This window comes from Doryrhamphus excisus, chromosome 10, assembly GCF_030265055.1.
Source record: "Doryrhamphus excisus isolate RoL2022-K1 chromosome 10, RoL_Dexc_1.0, whole genome shotgun sequence".
NCBI lineage: Eukaryota > Metazoa > Chordata > Actinopteri > Syngnathiformes > Syngnathidae > Doryrhamphus > Doryrhamphus excisus.
This window is the reverse complement of record NC_080475.1, coordinates 20,366,061-20,386,541: the sequence shown is the minus strand read 5'-3', so window position 1 is coordinate 20,386,541 and position 20,481 is coordinate 20,366,061. Positions and strand designations below refer to the sequence as shown.

Genomic DNA, 20,481 nt, shown 5'->3' with positions numbered 1-20,481 from the left:
ATTGAGTGCATCCCATAATCAGTTCCCAGTTCCACATGTCCAAAAGGAGTAGGAAGAAGCAAAGCTTATTAAATCCTACCCCTCCATCTGGTGCTTTTACAATCAGTAACTGTTACATTTGTTCACTTCCTGCTTTCCTAATATAATTTTTTTTTTAATTTTTTCTTAAATTTTTATTATTATTATTATCATTATTTTTGGTATACATCAGATTACAACTGTTACATTTGTTCACTTCCTGCTTTCCTAATATACTTTTTTTTAATTATTCTTATTATTATTTTTTGATTGACTGATGACTGATTGTACTGATTGAACATGCATCAGATTCCAATTGAGTGCATCCCATAATCAGTTCCCAGTTCCACATGTCCAAAAGGAGTAGGAAGAAGCAAAGCTTATTAAATCCTACCCCTCCATCTGGTATTTTTACAATCAGTAACTGTTACATTTGTTCACTTCCTGCTTTCCTAATATAGTTTAAGGACAAATTAAATTAAATTAAATTAAATTAAATTAAATTAAATTAAATTAAATTAAATTAAATTAAATTAAATTAAATTAAATTAAATTAAATTAAATTAAATTAAATTAAATTAAATTAAATTAAATTAAATTAAATTAAATTAAATTAAATTAAATTTTATTACATTTTATTACATTTTATTTAATTTTATTTAATTTTTATTTATTTTTCATCTTATTTTGTGTAGAAAAATAAAAAGTAAGATATTTGTGAACAGTGGAATGTTTTATCAGAGCTTTTCTTGTAGAAAATCGGAACCAAAGCAAATGTTATTAATTTTTCAGTTTTTAATAAATGCATTTTTTGTTTTTTTTTGGAAAACCTGATGCGGCCCAGCCTCGCCCAGACCCTAGCTCCAGTGGCCCCCAGGTAAATTGAGTTTGAGACCCCTGATATACAGTAAACCTCGGATATATCGGATTCAATTGTTCCCACTGGTTTTGTCCGATATAAGCGAAATCCGTTATATGCGTATACCGGAAAATGTCCGTTTTACGCATATATGGGATTTATATCCGGTATATGCGTAAATGGGATTTTATCCGTTATAAAAAGGCACTTCCTTGACTATGTTTCCAATGTACCTGGACTGGGCAATGAAAAGAGACGTAAGGTAATGAGAATTTAACTTTATTGGACTCTGAGCATAACAAATTGTTAATTAAGCTAGGCCCTGTTACGCCCGTCAGGCCTACGTTATTTCCAATATTAACAAGATTAGCACAACAATGCGGCCATCCGATTTATGCGAGGGAAATTTAATGGAAATGCATTGGAACGGGACTGGAGATTTTGTCCGAAATAGGCGAAATCCGTTATAAAAAATCCGATATATGCAATGAATTTTTATTGGAAATGCATTACAGAAAAATCGGTTCTTTTTTATCTGTCCGTTGTGAGCGAATTTCCGATATATCCGAGTCCGATATATCCGAGGTTTACTGTAGCTGATCAATGCATGTCAATATGAGGCTTAAAAAAAAAACTCTGGTTTGTGTCCCGCCCATTACGAGTACAGATATGGATACTTTAGATGGTTGAACAGATAGTGTACTCGCTCATCCCTAATTAATGTAATTAAAAACCCAAGCAGTTTAAGTCACCCTCTTTGGCTCCTGATGAGCTCTGTGATTGGCGCATTAGCTCCATCATTTCAAAAAGTCACACTTCCCCGGCATCAGCACTTTCTCTCCAGCGGCATTCATCAGGACAGATCATTATGTCCTTCCACTCGTTTCCTCCTGTGCCTCTCCCCGTCTCCCGCACCATCCCTCAAATGAAAGAGTAGCCCTGGTGAGTCTGAGTCTGAGGCAGAGCCAGAGGTAGAAAGTTGAGAAGGGAAGCGGGAGGACAGATGACGGCGACGGCGGTTGATTAGCCTCCCTTGCAACTCTGTGGGAAGGCAACTGAAGAAGCGCCACAGTGGCGCTGCGAGGCATCGAACCGCCGCAGCCTGCCTGCAGGGCCTCCACGCTTAGACTAAGAATAGCCATTCAAGTCGTTCACCAGCTAGTCTCTGCATTTTTCTTTTCCACGGAAATGACCGCTTACTTTTTTAACAGGGAAATTATATATTCACACCTATGGACAAATTAGAGCAGGGGTCTCAAACTCACGGCACGCGGGCCATTTTTAGCCCGCTAGGTGATATTTTATGGCCCGCAACTACACAACCTACAAGGTCTGAGCTTGTTCACAGTGAGCAAGTATAAGCCACATATTTGCCTATTTCTGGAACCTATCTTTCATAAAAAATGAAATGAAAAATTATATGAGAAATATTCAATAATTTAATTAATTATTTAATTAATTATTATTATTTATTATTATTATTTATTTAATAATAATTTCAATTAATCTGAACCCAAATAAGCGACACCGAGCGAGGGACTGAGTGATTTGTACATTAATGCAACCCACAAGAGGGAGGCTGAAGTCATTGCAGCGCCCCACAAGAGCTGTTCTTTAAAACAATATCATTTTTAATTAATATATTTTTGAAAAATCGTGTAAAAGGCACTGGAAATTCCAAATAATACAGAATAATAATAATAATAAAAAATAATAATAATTTACAGCTATGCGCTGCACACAAATGTAAACAAGCCTATTTCTGGGACCTATTTTTCATATGAAAAATTACATGAAAAATACGTACGAGAAATTTCAATTAATCTGAACCCAAAATAAGCGACACCGAGCGAGGGACTGAGTGATTTGTACATTAATGCAGCCCACAAGAGTCCAGAGGGAGGCTGAAGTCATTGCAGCGCCCCACAAGAGCTGTTCTTTAAAACAATATCATTTTTAATTAATATATTTTTGAAAAATCGTGTAAAAGGCACTGGAAATTCCAAATAACTCTAAGAGAGTTACAGAATAATAATAATAAAAAATAATAATAATTTACAGCTATGCGCTGCACACAAATGTACACAAGCCTATTTCTGGGACCTATTTTTCATATGAAAAATTACATGAGAAATACGTATGAGAAATTTCAATTAATCTGAACCCAAAATAAGCGAGACCGAGCGAGGGACTGAGTGATTTGTACATTAATGCAGCCCACAAGAGTATTTACAGTGGTGTTCTGCAAGGATTAGTTGAGTGTGAGAGGATTAGTGAAGCTGCATTACGGCTGTTTTATTTAACTCACAACAGCAAAAGACTAAAAATAAAAGCCTCTTAACCACATTTAGGCAACATGAGAGGCTGTGCTTGACAGCTAGACAAACGTGATGTGTGTTGATGTTTTTTTTTTGTTTTTTTTAAATAAATGAGCTGAAAAAGGACGCTCATAAATACACGCATAGACGGATGTTCCCGTATTTCATCTCTAATCTATTAATCTGCTGAAAGTTGTCCTGTAAAGCATATGCTCGGCATGGAAACACTGTGTCATTTGAGTTAAGGCGAGAGCGTAAGAGTGCCGCATATGCAGATAGGAGTCGCTTCAACAGACTGCGAAGCTCAATTCGAGCGGCGAGGATTAAATCGGAAAGACTAAAAAAGAGAGAGAGAGAGAGATGGTGAGAAAATGAGCGAGATCTGCAGAGGCAGCACATTACTTCTTCTTCCCTCGCCTCCTCTTTGCTGTCCATCTCCGTCCCGGCATCGGCATTGATCACGGTACATCAGTAAAGTAAAGAGCACGCCATCCATCAGCGCACGACTCCCAGAGCTGCTGTTAAGAATACTGGAGCTCCTCGGCGTTGTGCACGCAAACGCTGGAAAGCACGGCGCTGTGCTGCACTTTGTTTGCCGTATCAACATTATATAGAGTGAAGACTGTTGATCAAATTACTGCAGTTGCACATACGCAAATTATGACAACATCAAATAATATTTGAATCTATTCAAGGAACCCTTAAGAGTAATCGCAATCTCGGAAACTTGGCTAAACGTAGACGAAGGCATGGACTTTGACAATATGACTGGTTTTTGTTCCGGAAGGAGCAGTGAAAAAATCATTAAAAAGGTCAGATATGAAATGTTCATATTAAAACAACACTTTGATGATAATAATAGATTGTCCTTGAACCTAAGTAAAACTAAAATCATGTTTGGTATCAGTAAAAATAAAGATATGTACCAGCAAACACAAATAGACGGTGTAGACATTGAAATCAGGTTTCAAAAATGCAATAAATATTACATGTGGAGTACCACAGGGGTCAATACCAGAACCAAAACTGTTCAACTTGTACATCAATGACATCTTCAAAGTGATGAAATATTTAAAGTTGGTATTATTTGTGGATGATACTACTGGCTTTTGTTCCGGTGGAAGCACAGATGAAATGGTCATATTAAAACGATGGTTTGATGGTAATAATAGATTGTGCTTGAAGCTAAGTAAAACTAAAATCAGTTTTCAAAAATCAGGTTTCAAAAACCAGGTTCCAAAAATGCAATAAATATTACATGTGGAGTACCACAGGGGTCAATACCGGAACCAAAACTATTCAACTTGTACATCAATGACATCTGCAAAGTCATGAAATATTTAAAGTTGGTATTATTTGTGGATGATACTACTGGTTTTTTGTTCCGGAGGAAGCACAGATCAAATAATATTAAAACGATGGTTTGATGGTAATAATAGATTGTGCTTGAAGCTAAGTAAAACTAAAATCAGGTTTCAGAAATCAGGTTTCAAAAAATCAGGTTTCAAAAATCAGGTTCCAAAAATGCAATAAATATTACATGTGGAGTACCACAGGGGTCAATACTGGAACCAAAACTGTTCAACTTGTACATCAATCTGCAAAGTCATGAAATATTTAAAGTTGGTATTATTTGTGGATGATACTACTGTTTTTTTGTTCCGGAGGAAGCACAGATGAAATGGTCATATTAAAACGATGGTTTGATGGTAATAATAGATTGTGCTAGAAGCTAAGTAAAAGTAAAATCAGGTTTCAAAAATCAGGTTTCAAAAATCAGGTTTCAAAAATCAGGTTTCAAAAACCAGGTTCCAAAAATGCAATAAATATTACATGTGGAGTACCACAGGGGTCAATACCGGAACCAAAACTGTTCAACTTGTACATCAATGACATCTGCAAAGTCATGAAATATTTAAAGTTGGTATTATTTGTGGATGATACTACTGGCTTTTAGATGAAATGGTCATATTAAAACGATGGTTTGATGGTAATAATAGATTGTCCTTGAAGCTAAGCTAAGCTAAGCTTTGGTAACAGTAGAAAAGATACGCACAAGCAAACAAATAAGCGGTGTAGACATTGAAAGGGTGAAGAAAAATGCATTTCTGGGGATCATAATAGATGAAAAAAATTAGTTGGAAATCTAATATTACAAAATATACAACATAAGGTGGCGAGAAACATTTCAATTTTGAAAGTAGCAAAATTTGTTCTCTATCAAAAATCACTCCACACTCCTGTTTATTATTATTATTATTTTTTTTTATTATTATTATCATCCATCCAATGCATGTTAGCAGCATGTAATGCCTATTAAATCTGCATGAACACAACGGGAAGACATCTGTGTGGCCACAATGTTTTGAGCTCCCACATTTTGAGCCTTTCATATAGGATAAGTAGGCTTCCCATTCATTATTCACAGCTTCAAGCACTTCTGGGAAAACTATGGAACAAAAGCGGTTTGCAATCGAGGGAACCATGAACATAATTAAAGAGGCCATAGGTGATTATGGAAAGAGCTTATTTCAGAGTTATTACATTGTTATACATTTAGTAGAGTTCATTTCATCTGAACATATACATGGTAAAAAAAAAATTTGGATATCCTAATGATTCAACAGGGAATTTGTGCTTATTTTCCAAGTATCTGTCTCACGAGACAGCATCGAAAAATAGGGCAAATCGAGAATTCATTCGGAAGGAAACAGGGCCAAAAAGGACTCAGAAGCTCATGTTGTGATATGCTTCCATATTCAAGGTGTTTGCAGCATTAATTGTATATGCTTGGTTTTGATATGGCGCTTAAAGTAAATGTGGATATTTTAAAAGTATTGACTAGCTATATTTTTTCTCAGAGAATAAAACCTTTTTTCCACCCTTCAATGTCCCATATTTGATACTCCCATATATATATATTTGATTTTTGTTTTCTGTCTGTTGAAATATTCGGATATTATGTTAGCTTCTGGTCATGTGACGAAGCTTTGACGCCTTCATTCTCAGATCGCCTGTATCGAAGTAACAGATACTGGCCTGTGATACATTCAAATACCATCTCCAAAATGAGAAACCTCAGTTGCTTTAGTGTTTCAAAGAAAGTGGCAACATCCTGTTTGTAGCATTGCGACAGCACACGCTTCGGAGTACAAGTAGCAGGACTAGTCAAACCATGAAATAAATAGTGACTTATATGTCACGGTTCGGCTTGAGAGCTTTAAAGTTCGACCCCAGGATGCAGAGAGCAGGACCAATAGCAGGTAAATAATGTTTATTCTGTGCAGTAATTGCAGCAGCAGCGAAAAAGCAACTCAGGTAGCAAACAGACAAACGATAATGATCCAACAAAGGGGAGATGCACACACCTGAACTAAATAGGACAAATTAGGGACAGGTGTGGGTAACCATGGCAACTAAGGCAAACGGGGCAAAAGAGGAAGTCCAATACAAAACCAGAGTGTTCAAAAGGGGAAACCAAAGCCCAGACAGGGAACATAAACAAACTGTCACGCACGAACCCACACAGGGCGTGAAATTATAATCCAGAAAATAGAGTAATGTTCATCTCCAAAGAATCAACAACAGAATGTTATGGTCATATCACCTCGTACTTCGGTACGAGGTACATTATTTAAAAAAAAAAAAAAATCTCAAACTGTATTATGGAAAGCAGGAAGTGAACAAATGTAACAGTTACTGATTGTAAAAGTACCAGATGGAGGGGTAGGATTTAATAAGCTTTGCTTCTTCCTACTCCTTTTGGACATGTGGAACTGGGAACTGATTATGGGATGCACTCAATTGGAATCTGATCTATACCAAAATAAAATAATAATAATAATAATAACAATTTTAAAAATAATTAAAAAAATAAATAAATAAAATTAAAAAAAATGAAATTATATTAGGAAAGCAGGAAGTGAACAAATGTAACAGTTACTGATTGTAAAAGTACCAGATGGAGGGGTAGGATTTAATAAGCTTTGCTTCTTCCTACTCCTTTTGGACATGTGGAACTGGGAACTGATTATGGGATGCACTCAATTGGAATCTGATCTATACCAAAATAAAAACTAACTAAAAAAAATAAATAAATACAAATAAAAATAAATAATTAAAAAAATTAAAAAACTTAAATTATATTATGAAAGCAGGAAGTGAACAAATGTAACAGTTACTGATTGTAAAAGTACCAGATGGACTGGGAACTGATTATGGGATGCACTCAATTGGAATCTGATGCATGTTCAAATGAAATAAAACCATTACCATTACAATTACCATTACCAATACGCATGGGAAAAGAAGATATCATATAATTTGTAGTGTTTTCCAACAGTCTTTCAGAAGTCTCCGAAGCACATTAAGCTCTGATGGTTCAATTCCCCAGTGAGTAGAGAAGCATTTCACAGATTTAGGACACTTAATTTAGGATATTGCTGATATCAGGTCTTGGTAATCTGTCTCTGAATACATACGCTTGGTATCTATCGCTTCTGTGCCCAATCATCATATTGTTCCTAAAACTCAGTTGACGCCAGACTCCAGACTGGGATGGCGTTGGGACGTTCAGTCCGTCATCTTCAGCCAGACTTTGAAGCACCTTCGATGGTTTTCTTGTTGACAAAGTGTTTAGACATCAGTTTTGCAGCAGAATTTGTTGAGTGGCGCGTTGGACTCTTTGTTGGAGAGTCTACTTCTGGAACTGGGTCAGACTTCCTTCTTTACTATGATTCAATTCGGAGATAACTGTTTGGTTTGTTGACGGTTCTGATGTATGTTTGGCCCTTTTTGATGGATTGTCGACACAGGACCCAATGTTTTTGTGATATCGAACAGATGAGCAAGGTTTTCTTCCAATTCCGCGGTTGGTCGTAAACATGCGATACAGGTTTGTGAACCTTTGTAGACAGTTGTTGTTTAGCAAAAACAACATGGTAGACATGGTAGACTAGACTAGAGGGATCTCAGGGATCGCTTCTGACGTCTGCTGATATGTTGTTGACACATCCGAAGCTTCTTTCCGGGAAAGATCTTCTAAAAATTTTCCAATAAACCGCAAGACGGGTATGAGTAACCCCAACAAAAAACAGGTCGTCAAACAAAGAGGCTGTCGTCATCGCAGCAGTCCCATTTGGGAAGGGATGGCTGTTGGTTTCAACTCAGCAACGAGCAATGATCCTTACAGTTTAGAAATCCTCTGTTGCATGATATCGCTCCCGTGTGAGCCAAGTGGCGGAATCACTAGCATAATTGAGCTCAGACGCCTATTATGCCTCGCCATTTTACGATATTTTTATCCCTCGAGATGAAAATGATCACTTGTGTCAAGTTGAAAATGACCTCCCTTTATGATTTAAGATTTATACAATATATGCTCCAAGGTGGTGCAATTTAATAGCCAGTTATCTGAAGCCAATTAATTAGACGTTTTTTTGGCGTACTGGTATTTCATTTCTCACAAAAAAAGGTGGTTAAGGGCAATCTGTACATTTCCATTGGCTTTGTTATGATGTGTTGTTAATTCTAACACATTTTTTTCCCGGAGAAAAACATTGTTGTTCCATGTCTTCATTGCAATGCTGTCACACTGGCTTAGATTGTGTGTCAGTCCGTGTAATATGTCAAACTGCAGGATTGTATTCCTCCTCCTGACACTATCACAGGCACAAAAGGGCATTTTAAGATTGCTCATCCAAGCCACTTGTGCAAAAAAAAAAAAAAAACAAATAAGAAAAGCAGGCACAAAACAAATGTGAGCACTTTGAGTAATAGACAATGACACCATCACCTTAGGAAGAAATCAAAAAGTTAAGAAAGTGGGTTTTACTATGTTGGCTTTGACCTTACATCATAGACGATGATGGCTGGAAAATGTCAAGCCCTGCCTTTGGCTTCCCTGTTGTAATAAGCCTTGGACAGGCTGCCCTTCATCTGAACTGGCTGTTGTTGGCTTTTTTTTATTGTTTTTAATTCTTCATGTCGCACTGCTGCTAAATATATGTAATGAAATACACAGAAATATTTTGACAATTTATGACTGTGCCTTTATATGCGACCTGTTTTGTACAAAACAATCAAGATGATGCTTTGAGTGAATGTAAGAGCTTGACAAAAATATTTCATCTTCAGAATGATTTAAAATTTAAAATTTAAAATTTAAAATTTAAAATTTAAAATTTAAAATTTAAAATTTAAAATTTAAAATTTAAAATTTAAAATTTAAAATTTAAAATTTAAAATTTAAAATTTAAAATTTAAAATTTAAAATTCAAACTCTTACATTCACTCAAAGCATCATCTTGAATTAAAAAAATTAAATTATGTAAATCTAGCTCAAACCATCCATTTTGTATGAAACAATCAAGATGATGCTTTGAGTGAACGTAAGAGTTTGACAAAAATATTTCATCTTCAGAATGATTTTAAATTTTAAATTTTAAATTTTAAATTTTAAATTTTAAATTTTAAATTTTAAATTTTAAATTTTAAATTTTAAATTTTAAATTTTAAATTTTAAATTCAAGATGATGCTTTGATTTGATTTGATTGAAATTTAAAATCATTCTGAAGATGAAATATTTTTGTCAAACATCAATCATTTTTAATTGAGTGAATGTAAGAGTTTGACAGAAATATTTCATCTTCAGAATGATTTGAAATTTCAATCAAATCAAATCAAATCAAAGCATCATCTTGAATTTAAAATTTTAAATTATGTAAATCTAGCTCTAACCATCCATTTTGTATAACACAATCAAGATGATGCTTTGAGTGAACGTAAGAGATTGACAAAAATATTTCATCTTCAAAATGATTTAAAAAACATATATAAAAAATGTAAAAAATGTACAAAAAAAGCAAAACATGTAAAAAAAGTAAAAAAAAGTAAAAGCATGTAAAAAAAAAAAAGGGAAAAAAAAGCCACCAGTGGTGTTTGGTTATGCAATAAAAAAAATTGTGGCTTCCTTTTTCTCTATGCAAAAAAATGACAAGCACCTTTTCCAAGTCATGCATGCCCCCACCGGCGACATGCAAGCAGAAACTGGCAGGCGTCATGATCCCACTCAGTGTGTACTAAGATAGAATGGGACGCTCAAGGTGGCCTCAGCTTAGGTTTCTTCCTGTATTTGCACTGCCAAGGTACAAATTCAGTGATTTGTCCTTAAGATCAGGTTAACAATTGGAATCATACAGAAAATACATTAATAATACAGTTCAGTGGACAAATATTTACACATACGTTGTATAACTGCCAGGCATGATTATGTATTTGAGGATTAGATGTTCTCTTTAGATGTAAACGTTCTGTGTTTGTCTTGCACAGTTCTCCTAGATAAGACCAATACACTGTGACAATCATGGTGGCGTCCATATTACAGCCTAACAATGGCTGACTACGCGAAGGTGTGTGGTCTCCCTGCGCTCCGTTTAATTCATGACAGAACAAGTCGTCCTCTGGGATGCACGACATCCGTTTACAACTTGTCACATGGGGGGAGAGCAAACATGCTATCAGATGATTACCGGGTATCATCGCTTAAGATTGCTTCGACGTTGATGCTCTTACAAGTAAGTCACGGCAGGATGCGTCTTTTCTCGGCGCGTTGATACACATACAGCGGCGACAACACCGCTCTTCTTGGGATGGCTGTGTCTTCCAGCACGGAACGTGTGCTCCAGTTTCCAGGTTAAAAAACGCTAACGGCAAATGACCATCTTGTTGGGTCTTTGTAGCAAAATTTAGACTTAGGTATCCGCTCTTCCTTCGGCGAATGACACTAAGACTAGCGGTTAGCGAGTTAGTCCGCCAGATAATAACAATATTTTTGTAGTTCGGTCATTATACAAGTCAGTTATGTAAATGGATAAACAGATATTTCCCATGATATTAGCTAGCTAGCTCAAATTAACTTGTGCCGTCTCGCTAGAATGCACAGAAAAGAAGAAGGAATATGTGTTATGTTTCACATAAGGATTATGAATGATGGACACAATAAAAAAAAAAAGTGCAGTTCCCCTTTAAGAATGGATGACATAATTTGTGTGCATTTTTTATGTATGTTGTTAAAAAAAAAAGTGCAAACAGAAATATGTCAGGGTGATTTTTCAACAATAATACAGCTCACGGCGGACGAGTGGCTAGCGCACAGGCCACACAGCTAAGAGACCCGAGTTCGATTCCACCCTTGGGCTTCTTTGTGCGGAGTTTGCATGTTCTCCCCCGTGCATGCGTGGGTTTTCTCCGGGTACTCCGGTTTCCTCCCACATTCCAAAAACATGCTAGGTTAATTATTAATAGGTTAATAGGTTAATTATTGTTATATTATTTTTTTATTTTTATTATTATTATTATTATTATTATAGAATTATATTATAATTATTTTTTTATTATTTTTCTATTTTTATTTTGGTATGCATCAGATTACAATTGAGTGCATCCCATAATCAGTTCCCAGTTCCACATGTCCAAAAGGAGTAGGAAGAAGCAAAGCTTATTAAATCCTACCCCTCCATCTGGTACTTTTACAATCAGTAACTGTGACATTTGTTCACTTCCTGCTTTCCTAATATAATTTAAGTTTTTTCTATTTTTTTAATTATTTATTTTTATTTTTTATTTTTTATTTTTTTATTTAGTTTTTATTTTGGTATGGATCAGATTACAATTGCGTGCATCCCATAATCAGTTCCCAGTTCCACATGTCCAAAAGGAGTAGGAAGAAGCAAAGCTTATTAAATCCTACCCCTCCATCTGGTACTTTTACAATCAGTAACTGTTACATTTGTTCACTTCCTGCTTTCCATAATACAGTTTAAGTTGTTTTTTTTTTAATAATAAATTAATGCTCGGGCGGCACGGCGGTCGAGTGGTTAGCGCGCAGACCTCACAGCTAAGAGGATCAGGGTTCGATTCCACCCTCGGACAGGGTGGAATCTCCGGGTACTCCGGTTTCCTCCCACATTCCAAAAACATGCTAGGTTAATTAGCGACTCCAAATTGTCCATAGGTATGAATGTGAGTGTGAATGGTTGTTTGTCTATATGTGCCCTGTGATTGGCTGGCCACCTTTCCAGGCTGGGATAGGCTCCAGCTCGCCCTCTACCCTCGTTAGCCTCCAACGGAGTCAAATATGTTCTTATTTTGGTAGCTAAGTAGCAGTTCCAGTCTGGTAGAAACAGTTTGGCTTGGACTTTAAGGAAATGCAGATTAGCGATTATGCTGATGACTTGACAACACAATGTCGCCTCATTGATTCGCAATCTATCGGGGGCGATCTCGATATATCGCTGCTGATTAAGGGCCTCAAAGAACTTTACTTTCTCGACACTTAAAGGACAAAACAGGCACAAGAGTTGATAGAAGATGCAACTCTCACATGAGTCAGGCATGCAGAAAGGTTGTTTTTTTTTTTTTTTTTTTCAGTAAGTGCACATGGAAGGCGTCACACATGGACACGGACCGACATGCATTCACTAGTCAGAGGCTCTCTAATGTGATGCTTGGAGACAAGCTGTCTGCACTCTTTAGAAGCTTCCACGAGCTTCGTGCTTCTTCTGCAGCATCCGCTTTCTATGCCGCTTATCCTCATGAGGGTCGCTGGCCAACCTAAGGTGGGACACCTGTGTAATAATCATTGTCCGGTCAACATTTCGATTTGTGAGGTGGAATTATTAATGGTAATGGTAATGGTAAGATTACAATTGAGTGCATCCCATAATCAGTTCCCAGTTCCACATGTCCAATCAGTAACTGTTACATTTGTTCACTTCCTGCTTTCCTAACATAATTAAAGTTTTAATAATTATTGTTATATTTTTTATGATTATTATTACTATATAATTATATTAAAATAATTTTTTTATTATTTTTTTTCTATTTTTATTTTGGTATGGATCAGATTCCAATTGAGTGCATCCCATAATCAGTTCCCAGTTCCACATGTCCAAAAGGAGTAGGAAGAAGCAAAGCTTATTAAATCCTACCCCTCCATCTGGTACTTTTACAATCACTAACTGTTACATTTGTTCACTTCCTGCTTTCCTAATATAATTTAAGTTTTTTAATTTTTTTAATTATTTATTTTTATTCATTTATTTTTTTTATTTAGTTTTTATTTTGGTATAGATCAGATTACAATTGCATGCATCCCATAATCAGTTCCCAGTTCCACATGTCCAAAAGGAGTAGGAAGGAGCAAAGCTTATTAAATCCTACCTCTTCATCTGGTACTTTTACAATCACTAACTGTTACATTTGTTCACTTCCTGCTTTCCATAATACAGTTTAAGTTGTTTTTTTTTAAATAATAAATTAATGCTCACTAACAGATTTGAAACAAATATTTGTACATAGAACACATTTTTACATCTTTGAGTTCAGCTCATGAAAAATGGGAGCAAACATATAAAGTTTTGTACTTATATTTTTGCGGGTATTTAAATGATTTACTGACTCCCACCACCAATGGCTCTTCCAGCCCTAAAAAAGAAATCCTTACTCGGAATATTCCACTTTCAGTGCTGGAGTAAATGAAGGAAGATCAGTTTCATTCATTACCGGTCTTCCAAACGCAATGAAGCCGAGCAGGACACCAAAGTGGGCGACTGAACAAGGCGGATCGAGCAGGTGGAGGACCGGTTCTGCTTGGAGCTAGAAAGTCAGCCGGTGAAGCGCTGGGGATTTGAGCATGAGAAGCTTGACGTGAACAAAAGCCAAACAGCTAAAAGCACAATTTAACACACAAGGAATATGTTTGACATGAACGGAAGCAAAACAGCCAAAAGCGTTCTCTCCCACACCGCTGGAAAACGAGGTAAAGGCAAAGGGCAAATGAGGAAGACGTAGTGCGGGATGAAGAGATGCTTGTTGTCAGCCGGGCCATCAGACTCGGCTCATTTGGTCGCCTTTGAGAGCAAGTTTGCTTTTTGCTCAATCACACTGGTATTGAAATTGAATATTCATTAAGCGTGGGACAAGAAATCACAACACTGCTTGCCGTAGCAGAGTTTTATAAAGTTATGGAACCAGACAGAACCATCCGACTATGGCTACAAAAAAACATTCCACTTAGAACGAAGTCATGCTGCCTCACTATGTCATCGGGACAATCATGGAATATCTCCAAGCCAATCTATGAAACAGGTCATAATAACGAAAATTACAAACGCAGTCATCTTTTGTCTGAACATAGCACCCTCACTCACTCAAAAATGCAATAAATATTACATGTGGAGTGCCACAGGGGTCAATACCGGAACCAAAACTATTCAACTTGTACATCAATGACATCTGCAAAGTCATGAAATATTTAAAGTTGGTATTATTTGTGGATGATACTACTGTTTTTTTGTTCCGGAGGAAGCACAGATGAAATGGTCATATTAAAACGATGGTTTGATGGTAATAATAGATTGTGCTGGAAGCTAAGTAAAACTAAAATCAGGTTTCAAAAATCGGGTTTCTAAAATCAGGTTTAAAAAATGCAATAAATATTACATGTGGAGTGCCACAGGGGTCAATACCGGAACCAAAACTGTTCAACTTGTACAACAATGACATCTGCAAAGTCATGAAATATTTAAAGTTGGTATTATTTGAGGATGATACTACTGGTTTTTTGTTCCGGAGGAAGCACAGATGAAATGCTCATATTACTAAAACGATGGTTTGATGGTAATAATAGATTGCGCTTGAAGCTAAGTAAAACTAAAATCAGGTTTCAAAAATCGGGTTTCAAAAATCAGGTTTCAAAAATGCAATAAATATTACATGTGGAGTGCCACAGGGGTCAATACCGGAACCAAAACTGTTCAACGTGTACATCAATGACATCTACAAAGTCATGAAATATTTAAAGTTGTTATTATTTGTGGATGATACTACTGGCTTTTAGTTGAAATGATCATATTAAAACGATGGTTTGATGGTAATCATAGATTGTCCTTGAAGCTAAGCTAAGCTAAGCTTTGGTAACAGTAGAAAAGATACGCACAAGCAAACAAATAAACGGTGTAGACATTGAAAGGGTGAAGAAAAATACAATTCTAGGGATCATAATAGATGAAAAATTTAGCTGGAAACCTCATATTACAAATATAAAACATAACGTGGCGAGAAACATTTCAATATTGAACAAAGCAAAATTTGTTCTCAATCAAAAATCACTCCACAATCCTGCTTATTATTATTATTATCACTTTTTGCCTAAAATTCTCAATCATTATGTGAACCGGGAATTTTTTTTTTCCCCGTTTTCTTAATTTACGGCTAAAACTCCAGTTCCCATGATGCTTAGATTCCAGATTCAGAAGTAGTAAAGTGAGCGCTAATATCACATTTGAAGTCTTACGCGGTAATCACGTTTTGATCTGACAAATCTTAAGTACGTTAAATCTTAAGTACGTCGGATTAAGCTTAAAAGTGCTACAGCTGCTCAGACCCAGCCGACTGTCACGACTGCCACAGATTGATTTGGCACAGGTTGATTGGTCATGCCTGGAAAGTGGGTCGCATGAATGACGTCAGGTAAAGGCGACTGTTGTGGTACTGCAAGTTCATTCACAGTACAAGTTTGTGAGTTTTTGTCTTAGCTTTTGTCGGATGCTATACAATCGATTTTGGCTACTAAATGTTTTCTGATTATTGTCCTGCTTAACGATATCAATCATATTTACTAGCTATTAAAAAAATTCTATCTGCAGACGCAGATTGTTAGCAAACAGCTGAAAAACAAATGCCGAAGCAAACACAACAAAACGTTGGGTCATGAATGCTGAATTGCGAATTTGTGCCGATTCACTGTACGTTTACTCATACAAATACAAAATGTCTCAACTTTTTTTTTTCTTTTTTACCCCTTTTCTAATTCCGTGATCTCAGTCCCGCTCAATTTCTCAGCGCTGCCCTCTAATTCCCAGTACTTCCATCCTCCTCTCTCCAACTTTCACTTTATTTCACAGCTATTAAACCAGGACATTTCAATCAGGTTGCACAGCGTGGGTTTCAGCAGGGGTAAGGGGAGACCAAGAGTGAACGTTTTTTAATGTAGAAACTCTTTTTTTTTTTTTTTTTTTTTTACCACTTCCCCTCCTCCGTGTCATCTCTCTTTTCTTGCACATCTGAACTCAAGCTTGCTGCTTATTTGTTTATGAGTCCGTTCCTATTTTGTCTTCCTGAGGTGTTTGCCTTGCAGCAATGTTGTTTTTCTTACGTCTTTGTACAACAACCTCGGTCAAGGTATTTGAATTGGCAGTTTGGCTTCTCTTTCGCTGTAACTTGAAACTGTTACACATAAACATTACATTTAAGAAGCATTTTAAGGCCAACACATTGGTAATGGTAATGGTAATGGTAATGGTAATGGTAATGGTTTTATTTCATTTGAACATGCATCAGATAACAATTGAGTGCATCCCATAATCAGTTCCCAGTTCCACATGTCCGAAAGGAGTAGGAAGAAGCAAAGCTTATTAAATCCTACCCCTCCATCTGGTACTTTTACAATCAGTAACTGTTACATTTGTTCACTTCCTGCTTTCCATAATACAGTTTAAGTTTTTTTTTGTTTGTTTGTTTTTTTTTTATTTAAAAAATTTTTGTCCCATACTGAAGTATGAGGTAATATTACATATTTTCTATATTGGCACTTTTACAATCAGTAACTGTTACATTTGTTCACTTCCTGCTTTCCATAATGCAGTTTAAGTTTTTTTTGTTTGTTTTTTTTGAATTTTTAAATTTTGCAATTTTTTGTCCCATACTGAAGTACGAGGTAATATTACATATTTTCTATATTGGTACTTTTACAATCAGTAACAGTTACATTTGTTCACTTCCTGCTTTCCATAATACAGTTTAAGGGTTTTTTTGTTGTTTTTGTTTTTTTTTTATTTTTAAATTTTGTAATTTTTTTATCCCGTACTGAAGTACGAGGTAATATTACATATTTTCTATATTGGTACTTTTACAATCAGTAACTGTTACATTTGTTCACTTCCTGCTTTCCATAATACAGTTTTTTTTGTTTTTGTTTGTTCTTTTTTTAAATCTCGTACCGAAGTACGGGGTGATATTGTATGCAACCAAAGCCCAAGCTAATAAATTAGAGATTTGTCATAACCTTAGTATGTACACGTAACGTCCGCCATGCCTCCGGGTCTGCAAAACAACATTGCGACTATGAATTCATACTTTGGTTTAAACCGGGCGTTCAAAGCGAAGTTGGTGAACACGGAGTATCTGGTATAAGGTATCTGCTTTAACTGTTGTCGGAGCTTTGGCCAAAGCCGGCATCATTGCTGAACAGCCACCTGCCAACGAGACTGACGAGAGGGAACCCGCCAATGATGGCGAAATTGCCCAGCTGTTCAATTCCGTTACAGAAAATAAAGACTTTAATGGATTTGTGGGAGAAGATTAATTGAAAAATATGGTGAGTGTGTTGTCAATCCATCTTTTTGCTATGCCGATTATCCTCATTAGGGCAGCGGGTATGCTGGAGCCTATCCCAGCTGTTTTTAGTGCGAGAGGCGGGGTACACCCAGCCAACGAACAAACATTCGCACTCATATTCACGCCAATTAATGTGGGAACTTTTACCTTTGTTCTGTCTTATTTCAAAACCAGTGTACCGTCAATGTGGGTATTTTGTGTTCCGATTCCGACATAGTTTCAACCAAAAGCCATCCTACCTGTGTGGCTTCTGTGTGCATGAGTGAGCGAGGCCAGACAAAGCGACAGCAGTAGACTCCACAGACCAAATCCACAAATACAGGGGCCCCGCTCCCGCATCCTGCCAGAAAGGAGAACAAAAAAAAAACATGCATACTTCATTAGAGAACACACACACAAACATACAACTCATTTAAAGTCACATTTAAGAACGTTAACGCCCCCCCTCCAACGTTACTGCCTGTGTAAAGCACACATGCATTAAACACGAGGAACTCTAGAAAGCATTTAAACATGTCGGCTCAAATGGCATCACAAGCATTTCACCGTCTTGGCAATGGAGAAATAAACATTTAAACACAGGAAAATTGTTTTGCTGCCTAATTTTTCAAACGCTTTGGAAGAGAGTGAGAAAAGGACACAAAGTGATACACAGGATGAGGGGCAGGAGATTTGGGGTTCACTGTTTAATTCCCTATGTTTGCAGCCAAGTGGAACACAAACGTCCAAAGACAGATGAGCTAGGTTGTGTTATTCGTAACGTCATCGCACCTGTGTGTGGTTGCAAATTTGAATGACCGTAAACAGCTAAATTAATGTGATACGTGTATTAACTAGGGCTGTTAAATTATATATTTTTAAAGATTAATCATATACGTGTAATCAATTAATCACAATTAATCAAATCTGAGGAAAGAATTCATCATGATTAATTGTGATAATTGCATAGTTAAGGGGTTTTTTAACATGATTAATCAAAAATGTAGGGGATTAATCACAAGCAATTGTGATTAATTGCATATTTTTAAAGGGTGGGATTAATCATGATTTAAAAAGTAATGATGGGGAAAGTAATGAATCATGATTAATTACATTGAGGTAATCATGATCAATCGTGATTAATCACGTATCTGTAAAGGGTGGGATTAATCATGATTAATAAAGTAATGATGGGGAAAGTAATGAATCATGATTAATCACATTGAGGTAATCATGATCAATCGTGATTAATCACATATCTGTAAAGGGTGGGATTAATAATGATTTAAAAAGTAATGATGGGAAAGTAATTAATCATGATTAATCACATTTGGGGGTAATCATGATCAATCGTGATACATGTATTTGTAAAGGGCGGGATTAATCATGATTAATAAAGTATTGATGAGGAAAGTAATTAATCATGATTAATCACATGAACACCTACGTCTGAAATACGCACGTTGTCTTTTCAGAGAAACCTGTGAATCCTCTGGGTTGTCCTCTCCGGCAACCCAGAGCGCGGTGAAGTTTTGTGGACTGCCGCTAATAGAAGCCGTACGCTTCAGTTTAGCGGTGCATGAATCTCATTAAACTGCTAAAAGTGAGTGATATGAGTATCCTATTCATGTTTTTCTTCATTTTCCTGTTTATTTACACACACACATGCATTATTAAGCCGTTATTCGGAGTGTCTCTGAATGCATCTTGCGTTCTTGTAATTAAAATGAGTAAAAAGAAAGAAGGAACTATGGACATGTAAGCTGTGTAACTTTTTTTTTTATTATTTAGAGTCTTTGTACTCAATTACTTGTAGATTTTTGCCATTCACTGTAATTCCAGAATGTAATTTTGCAAGTAAAAATAAAAGTGTAAACAAACCAAACAGGCTAGGATGGAGTGAAAATCTGTAGAGATCTACAGATGTAACGCAGACCGCATGAAAGCAAAGCGCTTGTGCATATTTGGGTACAGATCTGCGTGAACATATGTAAATGGCGTTGTGAGGAGTGTATTTGTGAATGTGCGTTAAGCCTTGGCTTGACGTCTGAGCAGTGGTGAGTCATCTGGCTATGCGAGCAGGCGTTTCTCGAGCTGAGGGAAGCTGCAAAGCCAGACAGGCTGAGCCAAGGCTTTTTCAGGCTACAGGGAATCACAGACAAACACAGAATCATATGCATGTACGTTTTGGTTGCCACATTTTTATTTTTTTTTTTCACCACTTTACCCATCTCCCCCCAGCCCTTTCCTCTTGTCCTCAAGAATACCTTCTTCCTCTTCACTTCACTTGGAAAAACAGAGAATTGGCTTATTGGCCATCAGTGAATAAATAGGCATTTAATGTCGTGATGAGTAGATGTTGTAACCTCGTTGTACAAGTTCGCTTTAAGCTGAGCGCTTGCGGAATCGCACATTGGTATTGTTTGTCTCAGCAAAGCGAATCCTTGCAGCGCAACAAAAATGTAAATTAAAAAAAAAAACCTTAAACTGTATTATGGAAAGCAGGAAGTGAACAAATGTAACAGTTACTGATTGTAAAAGTACCAGATGGTTTAATTTCATTTGAACATGCATCAGATTACAATTGAGTGCATCCCATTACATTTGTTCACTTCCTGCTTTCCTAATATAATTGTTCTTTTTAATTATTATTATTATTATTATTTTTATTTTTTTATTTTTTTTTTTGGTATAGATCAAATTACAATTGAGTACATCCCATAATCAGTTCCCAGTTCCACATGTCCAAAAGGAGTAGGAAGAAGCAAAGCTTATTAAATCCTACCCCTCCATCTGGTACTTTTACAATCAGTAACTGTTACATTTGTTCACTTCCTGCTTTCCTAATA

At 36.3% G+C, this 20,481-nt stretch overlaps 1 protein-coding gene across 1 annotated transcript in view; it reads right to left on the bottom strand.

The window, feature by feature from the left end:
* LOC131137266 (chemokine-like protein TAFA-2) overlaps nt 1–20,481 on the bottom strand; it is a 73,706-nt gene that overhangs the window by 17,331 nt on the left and 35,894 nt on the right. Inside the window, exon 2 of the mRNA XM_058084988.1 lies at nt 17,893–17,993. Coding sequence (XP_057940971.1) covers nt 17,893–17,992 — 100 coding nt within the window. The 5' untranslated portion in view covers nt 17,993. The remainder of the gene's footprint in view (nt 1–17,892; nt 17,994–20,481) is intronic.